Source organism: Eleutherodactylus coqui, chromosome 10, assembly GCF_035609145.1.
Source record: "Eleutherodactylus coqui strain aEleCoq1 chromosome 10, aEleCoq1.hap1, whole genome shotgun sequence".
NCBI lineage: Eukaryota > Metazoa > Chordata > Amphibia > Anura > Eleutherodactylidae > Eleutherodactylus > Eleutherodactylus coqui.
Genome location: NC_089846.1, coordinates 57,063,270 through 57,076,168, shown reverse-complemented (window position 1 = coordinate 57,076,168; position 12,899 = coordinate 57,063,270). Strand labels below are relative to the sequence as shown.

Sequence of the window (12,899 nt, the reverse complement as noted above, 5' to 3'; positions counted from 1 at the left end):
TTCCCCTGCCTATTTCTATCTAGGTCGAGACCAAGGTTCCCCAACGTGGGGCTGCTTGTAGACAGGGTTCCCTTTCCTGTAGTTTAGTTATCTTGTTAGTGTAGGGACTGACAAGATGAGGATCCTTGACGTGGGCTTATGAGCTTATGTATTTTGGCCAAAATACTAATACCTCATACTTATTTATATTCCGATCTGTCTTACTGCATTAGTACATTTGGTAAGTATTTGATTGCCGGTGTTTGTGTGGGGTCTGTGTCCCTCTTTTTCCTTTGTTGCTTGCATTGTTAGTTTATGTCACGGTGTCCAATCGTGTGTGTTTATACTTATATCCTTCCCTTCAGTCTTCTTTAGGCTGCATTTGGGTAGGTTGTTTTTCTCATATCCTGCACAAATGTAACACTGCCATTACAGAGTAAACCCTGTCTATCAAAAGAATAAATAAATCAACATGACTCTTCTTGGCCAGGTGACTCTTCTTACTCCGATTTGCATACAGCAAGTTATAACTTTGAAATCTTATTGCTGAGATACACAAGTTTATTACAAAAAGGCAGGACCTTAGCAGGGATTGATTTTTCATCCCCTACCAGTCTTGAAGTCAGACTTGGGCCCAATGTCCACGGCACGCACGGATTCTGAGTGCAGAATCCGGCACAGAACCTGTGTGTGCCCGCAGCCATGGGTCATTTTCTCACCTCTCCGGATCCAGCGTGGGTCTTCTCCGTCGCGGCTGGATCTTCTTTCTTCAGCACACATAGTCTTTCTTCCGACGCATGTGTAGTGCTTTTTTAAAAACATTTTCTGCTTTCCCGCAGGATCTGCTGCATCAGCTGCGGGTCTGCCGCAGATCAGACGGCTTCCATCGACCTAATTGGAAGCCGTCCGTGCGGGATCTGCAGAAAAATGGAGCATGATGTGATTTTCTTTCATGTATGCGATCTGCATGCCGCGAAAAAATTGGCATCCGCATGCTTTAAATTCTTTTGCAGATGCTAATGCATCCCTATGGGCGGCTTGATTTGCGGATCTTAAATCAAATCCACCCGTGGACATTGGGCCTTAGGGGTGAGATGGTGGTGAAAAGTTTCTTATAATACCTAGGTTCTCAGTTTGCGGTATGTGTATCATAGGAGTTACATGCCATGTCTCTAGGGGGATACACCTACTGTGCTTCTAATATACACAGAATGCTGTTTGATCATTGCCTTAGGGGTATTCTGGGTAGTTTATTGGAGATAAATGGGCGTCCACATAATGCAGAGACGGTTCAGTTTGGCTAGAACAAGACGCACTTGTACAAAGCATGGCTCTCCATTCTTTTTCATAGAGGGGGTTCTAAATGCAGGATTTCCACTTGTACTGTCTACTTACCTTAAAGGGGGTCTCTGGGACTTTTCATGGATAGGTCCATCACTAGTAATAGTTGAACAGTAGAGGCCAACCCTTGGGATCCCCATTAATCCTCTGATTCCCAACACCACTGTCAGTATGGACAGTGCTGAAAGCAGACAGTGTTGCTAACATTGTAGCGGTATGGCGCCAACCCTTGGAAAATAACTCTTTAAGCCTGGGTTCACATGGGACGGATTTCCAGCGGAATTCTCACACATTGGCTGCACCGAAGAGCTGCGAAAATTCTGCTGGAAAACTGCAGCTGTGGGTTTGGGAGCGGCTTCACCGCCTGCATTTCCGCTGCAGCCATCTTTTCCGTAGAGAGGAGAGAGGCCGCTGCGGGAAAAAAAAAAGAATGGACATGCTGCGTCTTTAATTTCCGCGTCGCATGGCCATTCCGGTTTGGCTGCAACGGATTGGCCGCAGCGTGTAGACGAGATTTTTGCAAAATCTCATCCACTTTGCTGGTTAATCCCGGGATTTAGGAGCCGTGTGCGGAATTTCTGTGTAGAAATTCCGCAGCAAATCCATCCTGTGTGAACTCAGCCTAAAAGTTCTTATGACGTATGCTAATCTGATGGGTGGGCCAGACTGTCTCTTCTTCTGTTGAGGTTTTTTTTTCTTTGTTTTTTTTAACAAATTCTGCTCCCTCTGCGAGAACGAAATGGATGAAATCTCGCTAGATTGCCGACCGGCGCATAAGCAAATGACAGAGTCAAATCTCCTCAGGATGACTAAAATCTCGCACATGCACTGGTCTGCAATCTGCCGGCGCAAGCAGGAGATTTTAGTTTTGTTAAGATTCAGCCCTATCATTTCCACATGCGCCGTCCAGCGATCTCGAGAGATTTAATCTGTCCTGCAGATGACATTACAGGGGTCATCCACTTCGTGCTTGCCGAGGGGGCAGAATTTGCAAAAGAGCTTAGCAGGAGAAGAGACAGTCTGGCCCATTCATTGGACCAGTGGGTCCCAATTAACATACAGCGCAGGAACTTTTTAAAAACTATTTTCCAAAGTATGCCGCCTTCCTTAGTTCTACAAGCAGAATATATGGAAACAAGAAAATTTCCTATTGGTATAGGTGGTTTTACATGCTGGGAACTACGGACAGGTTCCCTTTAAAGTAGCTTCTCAGCTGAAAATGTTTGGACGTTCAACTGCTTTCTTAGAGGAAAGTTTCCCACATTCTGAACATGAAGCAACTTCTCTTCTGTGTGGATTCTGCAAGGTACAGGATTCAATTTATTTAAAGAAAAAGTCCCACAGTCTGAACATGAAAATGGTTCCCGCCCCATGAATTGTCTAATGTGCAAGAACTTGGACAACACTTTGTGGACACGACTATGACTTGTCTCTTGTGTGGATCCTCTGGTGTCGAACAAGACTTCTTTTCCGATTAAAACATTTCCCACACACTGTACAGGCGAATGGCTTCTCCCCCGTATGAATGATATGATGTACAACAAGATCTGACTTCTGGATGAAACATTTCCCACATACAGGGCACGGGAACGGCCGCTCCCCCGTGTGGATTCTGTGATGCGCAAAAAGATTTGATTTAACGGCAAAACGTTTCCCGCACTCAGAACACAGAAACGGTTTCTCCCCGGTGTGCGTTTTCTGGTGTCGAATGAGATCAGATTTCCGCTTGAAACATTTCCCACACACGGTACATGCAAGCGGTTTCTCCATTGTGTGAACTTTCAGATGTTCAAGAAAGTTTGATCTCATTGCAAAACTTTTTCCACATTCTGCACATGGAAATCGACCCTCGTTTTTGGAACTGTTCTTCTGCTTCTCACCTTCAGGCCTTGGAAGCAGCTGTAGAATCTGTGAAGGTTGTATGAGGGTAGGGGGAACGGACGCCATATCTCTGTTGTGGATGATAGAAGGAATGTTTATAGTAATAAAGTGTTGTCCATAAATACTTTGTGTCATATCAAGGTTTGCTGCACAGTCTGAAGATGACGCTAGAGGACTGCAGTCAAGGGTCAGTGGGACATCTGTTGGGAAGAAAAGATTTTGCTACATGGACAACTTGACTTAAATTACCAGATAACTGCAACACAATGCCAAGTCAGGAGAGGGCGTTCTACACAGAAAGTTAACACTCACATCATTTCTTAGCACCAATTCTTTAATTTTGGAATCCAATAGGTACGGTAGCAAATTTCATAAAAATCCAATCTAACCATTAACCCCTTACCACTCTAGACATATACTTATGTCCAATCCCCCCCCCCCCCCACCCCCCGCAATGAGATCACAGGGTGCTGTTTGGTTGCCATAGCAGCCAGGGGCCTTTTGAAGGCCCCAAGGGCTGCTATTGCATATTGCCTATCCAGCCATGCCTGAGGTGTGGCTTGATAGACTGCGGTAAAATACAATACTATGGTATTACATAATACATCATGAGTGATCAATCAATCGCAAACTCAAGTCCCCTATGGGGACTTAAAAAAAAAGTTTTAATAATTATAAAAAATAAATAAATAAAAAGTAAAAAAGAAACCCTCAGAATTATAAATGACAATAAAAAATTTGGTATCGCTGCATCTGTAAAAGTCCGATCTAGCAGTGTAAAGCATGGTGAATGTTGCCAGAAAAAAAAGTGAGAATTGCGCTTTTTTGGTCACCCCATCTCCAAGAAAAAAACTTTTAGAAAATGTGACCAGACAGTGGTAAGTACAACAAAATGGTACCTGAAACTACAGGACACCCCCATTAATCCTGAAAACGGGTCTTGTGTCCCCCTCTTCTCGTCACTCTGGGCTTGCTGCACCCACCCACAGTGACATCAGATTGAAAGGAGCAGCATTCTTATATGTGCGGTGCTGCTCCATTCGATTCAATGAGGTGGATTGAAATAGCCAAGTATAAGTGCTCAGTCCCACTGAAAATGAATGGAGTGCTGCCGTACATGCGTGATCACTTCTCGCTTTGGGTGTGCAGCAGGCCCACAGTGAGGAGGAGAGGGAGGCATGGGACCCCGATTCTCAGGATTGGTGGGGGTCTCAGTGGCGAGATGCCACTTTTAAAACAATTAAAGCAGCCGTACTCACCCGTCTTTTCCCTCACGATCCAGTACTGCAGCTCCCATGATCTTCCTCGTCTTTGTTTGTAAATGGCTACCACTGGACCACTGCAGCCAATCAGAGGCTGCAGTGGTCACATGCTGTTCTCCCGACATCATAGCTCAGAAGGTGGGAGCCGTGATGCCAGAAGAACAGCACATGACTGCTATGGTCTCCAACAGATGGTAGCCATTCGTAGGAAAAAAAAAAAAGACTGGGTGGACCGCGAGCGCTGCATCGCTAGATTATTGGGGGAATGAACAGGCGAATAGATTTGTTGTAAGTATTTTAACATACTTACACCCATGTTGAAAAAAATCGTCTGCACCCAAAAAACATCTTTAATGGATGCAAACACAGGAAGAATATACAAACTCTATGCAGATATTGCTTTTGGCCAAGTTCACACTTGCGTTCTTTGACCTATGCACAAAGCATATGCCGAAAGAGTATCCTATTGGTATGTACTAGGCCATTTGGGGTTGACAAACCTTTTTTCCCATTGTATGGGGACATAAAAACGGAGAAGCAAAGTAAAAAAAAAAATAATGTGCAATATACATTTTTTTGTTTATTTAACAAAGAGTCAATGGTGACACATGGGGTTGTATGTCTATACATTATATATATGTCGTTGGCTTCCATCATAAGGTATATATTAACGGAATACTTGTTTATCATGCAAAAAAAAAAATAGATGTGCACAGAGAAGACCGCCATCCGTGAATGTGACTATTCTGCATCGCTTGGTTATTACTTACCTGTACTGATCGTAGTAGGAGTTTCCTGCTCCTTACATGGTAGCTCACTATAATACTCCTCGTCTTCCTCTGTCTCTTCCACCTTGACAATAATCAGGTCCTCAATCTAAAATTGAATTGTATAGATATAGTTTGATGTAGTAATGTCTACTTAGGTCTCTTTATGCTCTTTCCATTAATTATTTCTACCTGCTGATCCCGTGGGATATTAGGATTTTGCCCCGGAACTTCTGCAGAATGAAGAGGATGGAGACAACTTTTTGATGAGGGACTATTAGTGGATCTATCTGTAAGAAACACATACAGGTTTACTGAATACATGCGATCAAGGCTGCATTCACACTATACATGATATTTATGTCAAAAGTAACCATAGCCCCTCATTCACTATACAGAAACGAAGAGAGCATCCTTTATCCTCCTTCAATTTGGTATTCCTAAGTATAGTTTTTTGTGTGGTATACGTTTTTCTTCTGCTTTTTACTTTTTTAAACATTGGAGCCTATGAGTGACGAATTAAACTGTATGCCTGTACACTAATATGCCAAAAGTCATGAGACAGGAATTAATATTGTGTAGGACTCCCTCTAGACCGGCGAAGTGCAGCAATTTGATGTGGCATTAATTCCACAAGTGGATGGAAGATGTCTGAAGGGATATTGAGCCATGCCATCTGGATAGCCACCCATACCTCCGCATACATGTAGGATCTCAGGTGCAAATGGACTTCTCTACCCCATCCCATAAATGCTGAATTGGACTCATGTTGGGTGAACAAACAGGCCACACCATTTATATGAACTCTCAGGAATGCTCATCATACCAGTTCTGGACTACCTGAGCCTGTTGTATTATCCTACTTGAATATCCCATCATTTTGAGGGTACATGAAGGTCTGCAAATGGTTACCAAGCAGTGAAATTTAGCAGGCACTATTCAGTGTTGTGTATAGGTGGATCAGTGGTCCCAACCCAGGCCATGAGAACAGACCGCACACCAGTATGGAACCAAAAATCACAGAGGTGACAGAAAAAAACAAAGACATTATTCACAGAAAAAGCCAAAAATACAATACCTGAAGGTCTGCAAAGCAGACACGATCGCCATAGGCACGATCGCCATAAGGCAGGCACAATCGCCATCGGCACAATCGCCGTAGGGCAGGCGCAATGGCCGTAAGCCCTGGAGATATGCATTCAGCCAGACTTGTCTCTTTGCAGACCTTCAGGTATTGTATTTTTGGCTTTTTCCAGTATGGAACCACCACCATCCTGCACAATGCCTTGTTGATTCATGGCTTCATAGAGTCTGTGCCACAGGTGAACGCTACCATCAGCCTGAAACAATTGGTACCATGACTTAAAGGGGTTCTATCACTAAAAAAAGAAAAATTCTATACTTATCTATTCCTCCCCCGTCAGTCTACTTAAAGGGGTTGTCCCGCGCCGAAACGGGTTTTTTTTTTTTCAACCCCCCCCCCCCCCCGTTCGCCGCGAGACAACCCCGATGCAGGGGTTAAAAAAGAACACCGGAGAGCGCTTACCTGAATCCCCGCGCTCCGGTGACTTCTTACTTACCTGATGAAGATGGCCGCGGGGATCTTCTCACTCGGTGGACCGCAGGGCTTCTGTGCGGTCCATTGCCGATTCCAGCCTCCTGATTGGCTGGAATCGGCACGTGACGGGGCGGAGCTACACGGAGCCGGCATCCAGCACGAGCAGCCCCATTGAAAAAAGAAGAAGACCGGGACTGCGCAAGCGCGGCTAATTTGGCCATTAGACGACGGAAATTAGTCGGCTCCATGGAAACGAGGACGCTAGCAACGGAGCAGGTAAGTAAAAAACTTTTTATAACTTCTGTATGGCTCATAATTAATGCACAATGTACATTACAAAGTGCATTAATATGGCCATACAGAAGTGTATAGACCCACTTGCTGCCGCGGGACAACCCCTTTAACACATCTTCACCTCCCCCATCGTCTCCTGTCTCCTGCAGTCCAGAGGGTCACTTCACCTTCAGCTGCCTGATTCTTCTCCTTCCTGTGAGGTTATGTACATTTGGTTGGCAGTCTTCTGTCTGCCAACCAATGTACGTTATGTCACAGCTCACAGGCTAGCAGGGGGACTGCCTATCTTCTTCAGAGATTGCTCATGCGAGCTGTCTATGAAATAGATTACAATCCCTTCCTGGGCAGTGAAGCTACAGCACAGGAATGTGACCTTCAATGACCCGGCCGGAAGGAATTTGAGGAATGCAGTCTTCATAACAAGCTGGGCCGAGCGTGCAGTGAGGTGACCCGGGACACTGCAAAAGCTCAGCTAGGAGAAGATGTGCTAAGGAAGCTGACAGGGAAGGAATAGGTAAGTATAGATTTTTTTTTTAATTGACAAAACCCCTTTAAGGCCCATTTAGACTCAACGACTCTCACTCAAAATTCACTCAAAAGCCGTCTTTTAAGCGAGTATCGTTGGGTCTAAACGCACGGCCACCGTGCAGTTTTCGTTAACGATTCGCTCATGGTTGTCTTTCAGCAAGTTGAAAGACAACGATGGGTCTTATCAGTGCCGCGCGCTGAGTTCTCAGCGAGATACCGCTGATACTATTGTTTCAGCTGGTATCCTGCTCGGAGAACACAGCAGAAGTATGCAGAAGACAGCGCTCCAGCTTTCTTCTGCATACCCTGCTCAGAGCACTCAGCTGTATACCAGGTGAGCGCTCTGTGAACACAGTAGAAGTATGCAGAAGACAGCACTCCAGCTCTGTTATGAATACCCCGCTCAGAGCTAGTATACAGCTGAGTGCTCAGAGAAGACAGTAGCTGTATGCAGAAGATAGCAGTTCTGCTTGTCTTTTGCATACAGTGTTCCTTCATTTACACACTTATGCAAAGTGAACGCTCAAAACTGTCACTCAAACTGCCGTTTGAGCGAATTTTGAGCGATCATCTTGCGGTGTAAATGCACACAACGATTATCACTCAAAGGATGTCTTTTGAGCAAAATTTGAGCGATAATCATTGTGTCTAAATGGGCCTTTATTGGACCACACTACATGTTGCCAGGCATTGTTATTGGTGTTATGGTGTTAATAGAGACACTCTGGTGGGTCTTCATGCTCCCATATACCATGGAAGCTAAAGAACGCTGCACTGACCTGCAGGATGTGTGTGTGGGGCCCCTGCATTAAATGTGAATGTGATTTCTGCCAGTCACTTGTCTATTTGCACAGGCAATTGAAGCTAGCTAGACAGTGTAGGTTGCAATAATGAAGTACCCATGAGCGGCCACTGTCCATGGTGTAATGCCATCTGTGACATATTCCTGGCACACACATGACAATGTGGATAGAGGAAAGTTAAACACGCACAGAACTTCAGAAATGTAATGCCACATCCATCTGGCACCCACTATCATGCCTTGTCCTAACTTAAATAATTCATATTGCCTTGCCGTGAGCTCACTGTCATCCTCACTCATAAGAGAACACCTCACAACTTTTACAGGTATGGGTGTTCCCAAACTGTCAACGCAGGAAAATCCTATTGACGGACACCTCTCACATACACTGTCAATAGGGTCTTATATGTGATTTTTAAATAAGAGGTGCATCTATGTAACCCACCTTCACATTTATAGATTCTTACCCTGTGGTGTAAGCGGTTGGTAATCCTCCATCATGACGTCGTTGTACTGATCTTTGTGCCCCTCTAAATACTCCCATTCTTCCATGGAGAGATGGACAGTGACGTCCTGACACCTTACAGGGACCTGACAGACACAACGATATAGTCACTTTCTAAACACATTATTCCTTTATGCTACCATATTCGGTCCCGGCAGCGCTCACCTCTCCGGTCAGCATCTGAATGATCTTACTGGTGAGCTCCAGGATCTTCTGCTTATTGCTTCCCTTATGTATCAGTGATGGTGGTGGAGGCACTATGTTGGGGCTTCTGATTTCGCTCCATCTGCCTGAGACAATGGGTTGGCTGCTGGGTGCCATACAGCCACCAGATTTCTTCGCTATTACGTAATCCTATGTATTAAGAGACGCACTGATACATATCACTCACATTATCCATCGTCTTTACCCATAGAGCGATGGCATGAGATAATTGTCACAGTTCCTCACCTCTCCAATCAGCAGGTAGAGGATCTCCAGGGTGAAGTTTAATATCTGCTCAGTCATTCTGTGACTGGTGTCCATCCTGGAGTGGTCAGTCAGCAGAAGGAATGTGAATTGGCAGAATCGTACTTTACGGGAACCTGGAAAAAGAGAGAACAACACGACAATCCTCTCTGTGATGAGAATAAAAAGGAAAATGTCTACAAGTATATTGAAGTGTAATTAGTTCTAAAATCTGGAACTTTGAATTTGAAAGCAGAGAACAAACTTTCAGGATCACCTGCAGCTGAAGACGTCTTGTGCTCTGATGGTTTAGACAATGATCGCTGCATTAGGAGAACATACTCAATAACAGGTTGATCCACCTTTTTGCGCAATCACAGTATTCAGACATCAGGGAACAAGGTGGCGAACATTCTCCATACCCAACTGAACCCATGCCATACCCAAACGCAACCCAAGCCCACTACAGCAGCTCCGTCATTTGGCACACATTGTGTGGATAAGTTGGAGCAGACCTCAGTCCTTTCCAGCATATCCCAAATCTGTTCAATTGGGTTACAGTACGGAGAATTTGGGGGCCAAGGCAGGGTGGAGAATTTATTGTTGTGTTCCTCCAACCACTCCCTAGTGATCTGAGCTCGATGACGGAGTATTGTTCTGTTGAAACATCTTCAACAGAAGATGAGGTCAGGGAAGACTTCCTGAAGATATGTGTGCAGATGGTCAACTAACTGGACCCTGTAGTCTTCACCATTCGAGGATTGTGGTATGATGACCAACAGTCTTGGACCATGCCAGGAAAACACTGTTCAAACTATGACACTGCCACCACCAGCCTATTAAACCCCAACGGTACACCAATTGGATACGTTTAAGGGGAACCTGTCATCACCTATGAATACCATAAACTAAGTTATGGTGCTCATAGGGCAGGTCCCGAGGAGTCCTGGGATGTGCTTTGCATGCTTACCTGGCTACCCATCCCTACACTGTCCACTGTGGAAGATGATGTGTGGACAACGCAGTGGACTGCAGGCTGTATGTATGCACACACAATGTTCTCTATTCTCCAATTGAAGAGGTAAATCCACTGTACTGTCCACATGCCAAATTCCATAGATGACAGCATGGGAACAGGGAGCCAGGTAACTATGCAAAGCACAGCCTCAAACTCCTCGGGACCTGTCCTATAAGCACCATAACTTTATGGTACTCATAGTTGATTACAGTTTCCCTCTATGCAGCACTCCTTATCTTGGGATAATCATAAAGTTATCATGGTTAGACAAATATTATATTCCCACTGAATGGCCCCATCTTGTAGGGTGTTAGACTTCCTTTGGTCTTCAGAAAAGCAGCAATTCTACATGACATAGGTTCCACTAGTAGAGATGAGCGAGCGTACTCGGAAAAGCACTACTCGCTCAAGTAATTTGCTTTATCCGAGTATCGCTGTGCTCGTCCCTGAAGATTCGGGTGCCAGCACGGAGCGGGGAGCTGCAGGGGAGAGCGGGGAGGAACGGAGGTAAGATCTTTCTCTCCCTCTCTCCCGCCCGCTCTCCCCTGCTCCCCGCTGCGACTCACCTGTCAGCCGCAGCGGCACCCGAATCTTCAGGGACGAGCACAGCGATACTCGGATAAAGCAAATTACTCGAGCGAGTAGTGCTTTTCCGAGTACGCTCGCTCATCTCTATCCACTAGGTGTTGGAATTGTTCTGCAGGAATATTGGCCCATGCAGACAGGAAGCTTCTTGTAGTTGCTGCAAATTAGATGACAGGTTCAGACCAGCTGACAGGAAGGGGTCATTGATTCTTTCCGCTCCTGCCCAATTCTGCCCCGTTCATCAGCATGGTACAACAGAAATCTGGATTCATCTGACCAGGTGAGGTTTTTCCTCTAAGTGATCCAATTTTTGTACTTTTTTGCCCACTGGAGACTCACCTTTCTCTTTGTTAGGGCCCTTTCAAACTGGCGAGGGTGATATCGGGCCAGGATTCACGGCCCAATATCACACTTGCCAACATGTGAAAGACCCGTGGATGTTAGGTATTTTCCTGTGATAACAGCCTCACATCACTTCAGGGACTTCATGGGCAATCTTGCAGCTAGATAGGACATGCTGTGCTGTGTTTCCCGCATCGCAGTGCCATGCAGGAAAGCATCGCTAGCGTGAATCAGCCCATTCAAAAGACTTAGGCTAAATAGACTATTAAATCAGAGCGGGGGGTGTCGCACGGGCGTGTAAACAGGTCCTGCACGTGTTAGTAAACCATGTATGTAAACAGGTCCTGCACGTGTTAGTAAACCTTGTATGTAAACAGGTCCTGCACGTGTTAGTAAACCTTGTATGTAAACAGGTCCTGCATGTGCAAAAAGGTACATTCTATGCGCAGACATGCATGCAAATCAACCTTGTTCACTGCACAAATACGCTGCGCTGAGACAAGTGTAATTGTGCATACGCTCGTCTGAAGAAGCCTTCCTTTCTAAGGAACGATGATTTGTGTTTAGGCACGTCAGCTGGCGCACCGATGCTGTATTCGATGATAAGTTGTTTCCGTCCACAGGATCCCCTTCCATTGGATGCTTCTCCTTGATCACGCCATTCTCTGTATACTCTCCACACCACGAGAAAACCCCCATGCGGTTGGCAGTGAAATCCCAGCACTGGCTAGTCTAGCAGTGATAACAAGGTCTCGTGGGAAGTCGCTCAGATCGATAGGTTTTCCCATCTAATGTTGATTTATGCCGAAACTGATCTACAGAAAACTTGTCATGTGATTTTATGCTGCACTCCGGGATCACAGGTTCAATTCCCATACGGGAAAGCACCAATCGTGAAAGGGTGTCTAATAAAGGGACATTCTGTGTGTGTGTATATGTGTGTGTGTGTGTATATATATATATATATATATATATATATATATATATATATATATATACACATATATATATATACATACATACATACACACACACACACACACATACATACATACACACACACACCTTGCGTTTTGATAAGCAACTAAACACATTTGAGGGGAGACAGCAAGGTATAAACGTAGGAGCGGAGACCGCCATACGTGGAATTACCTGGACGTCTATAGAATTCGGGGAGACGCTGGGGAGGGAAATGGTGAATACCTGCAAACATTCACCGACTCCCCAGGAAATTCCAGCTCACGGTGGATGAAGGACCTTTAATGATGTCATGATCATGTGACCGAGCAACGCTCGCACCCCAGCCTGATCTCATCAAAGGTCTTCATCAACATCAAGCTCGTTCTGCTTTCCAGAACTCTTTATATGTGTCCTTTGTGTAGTATATGTAACGCTTCAGATTTGGTGTCAAACCTGAGATCTCTGCTTGCTGACATCCTATAGGAGCCTTCGTAGTATAAATATGTGCCCGGGTCATGTGACGCACAGCCTCATTACAGCGCTTATAATTATGCTGCATCTATAATGAGCTGTAACATTCTATAACACTTTTTGGTTCAATTTCTCATCATTTTCAAGATCTCTGCTTGC

At 45.1% G+C, this 12,899-nt stretch overlaps 1 protein-coding gene across 2 annotated transcripts; it reads right to left on the bottom strand.

Moving 5' to 3' along the window:
* Positions 1–2,406: 2,406 nt before the first annotated feature.
* On the bottom strand, positions 2,407–12,558 carry LOC136580466 (oocyte zinc finger protein XlCOF8.4-like). Of its 2 annotated transcripts, XM_066581054.1 has the most exons (7): positions 12,462–12,558; positions 9,368–9,501; positions 9,083–9,271; positions 8,880–9,003; positions 5,423–5,520; positions 5,234–5,339; positions 2,407–3,401 (listed from the first exon to the last, which is right to left on the bottom strand). In XM_066581054.1, exons 1-7 carry the CDS (start codon positions 12,520–12,522, stop codon positions 2,740–2,742), a joined length of 1,374 nt encoding a protein of 457 aa, XP_066437151.1. In that variant the 5' UTR covers positions 12,523–12,558; the 3' UTR covers positions 2,407–2,739. The 2 variants fall into 2 exon arrangements, with proteins under 2 accessions (XP_066437151.1, XP_066437152.1); XM_066581055.1 differs by lacking the exon at positions 12,462–12,558 and having other exon boundaries at positions 9,083–9,290; positions 9,368–9,502.
* Positions 12,559–12,899: the final 341 nt, after the last annotated feature.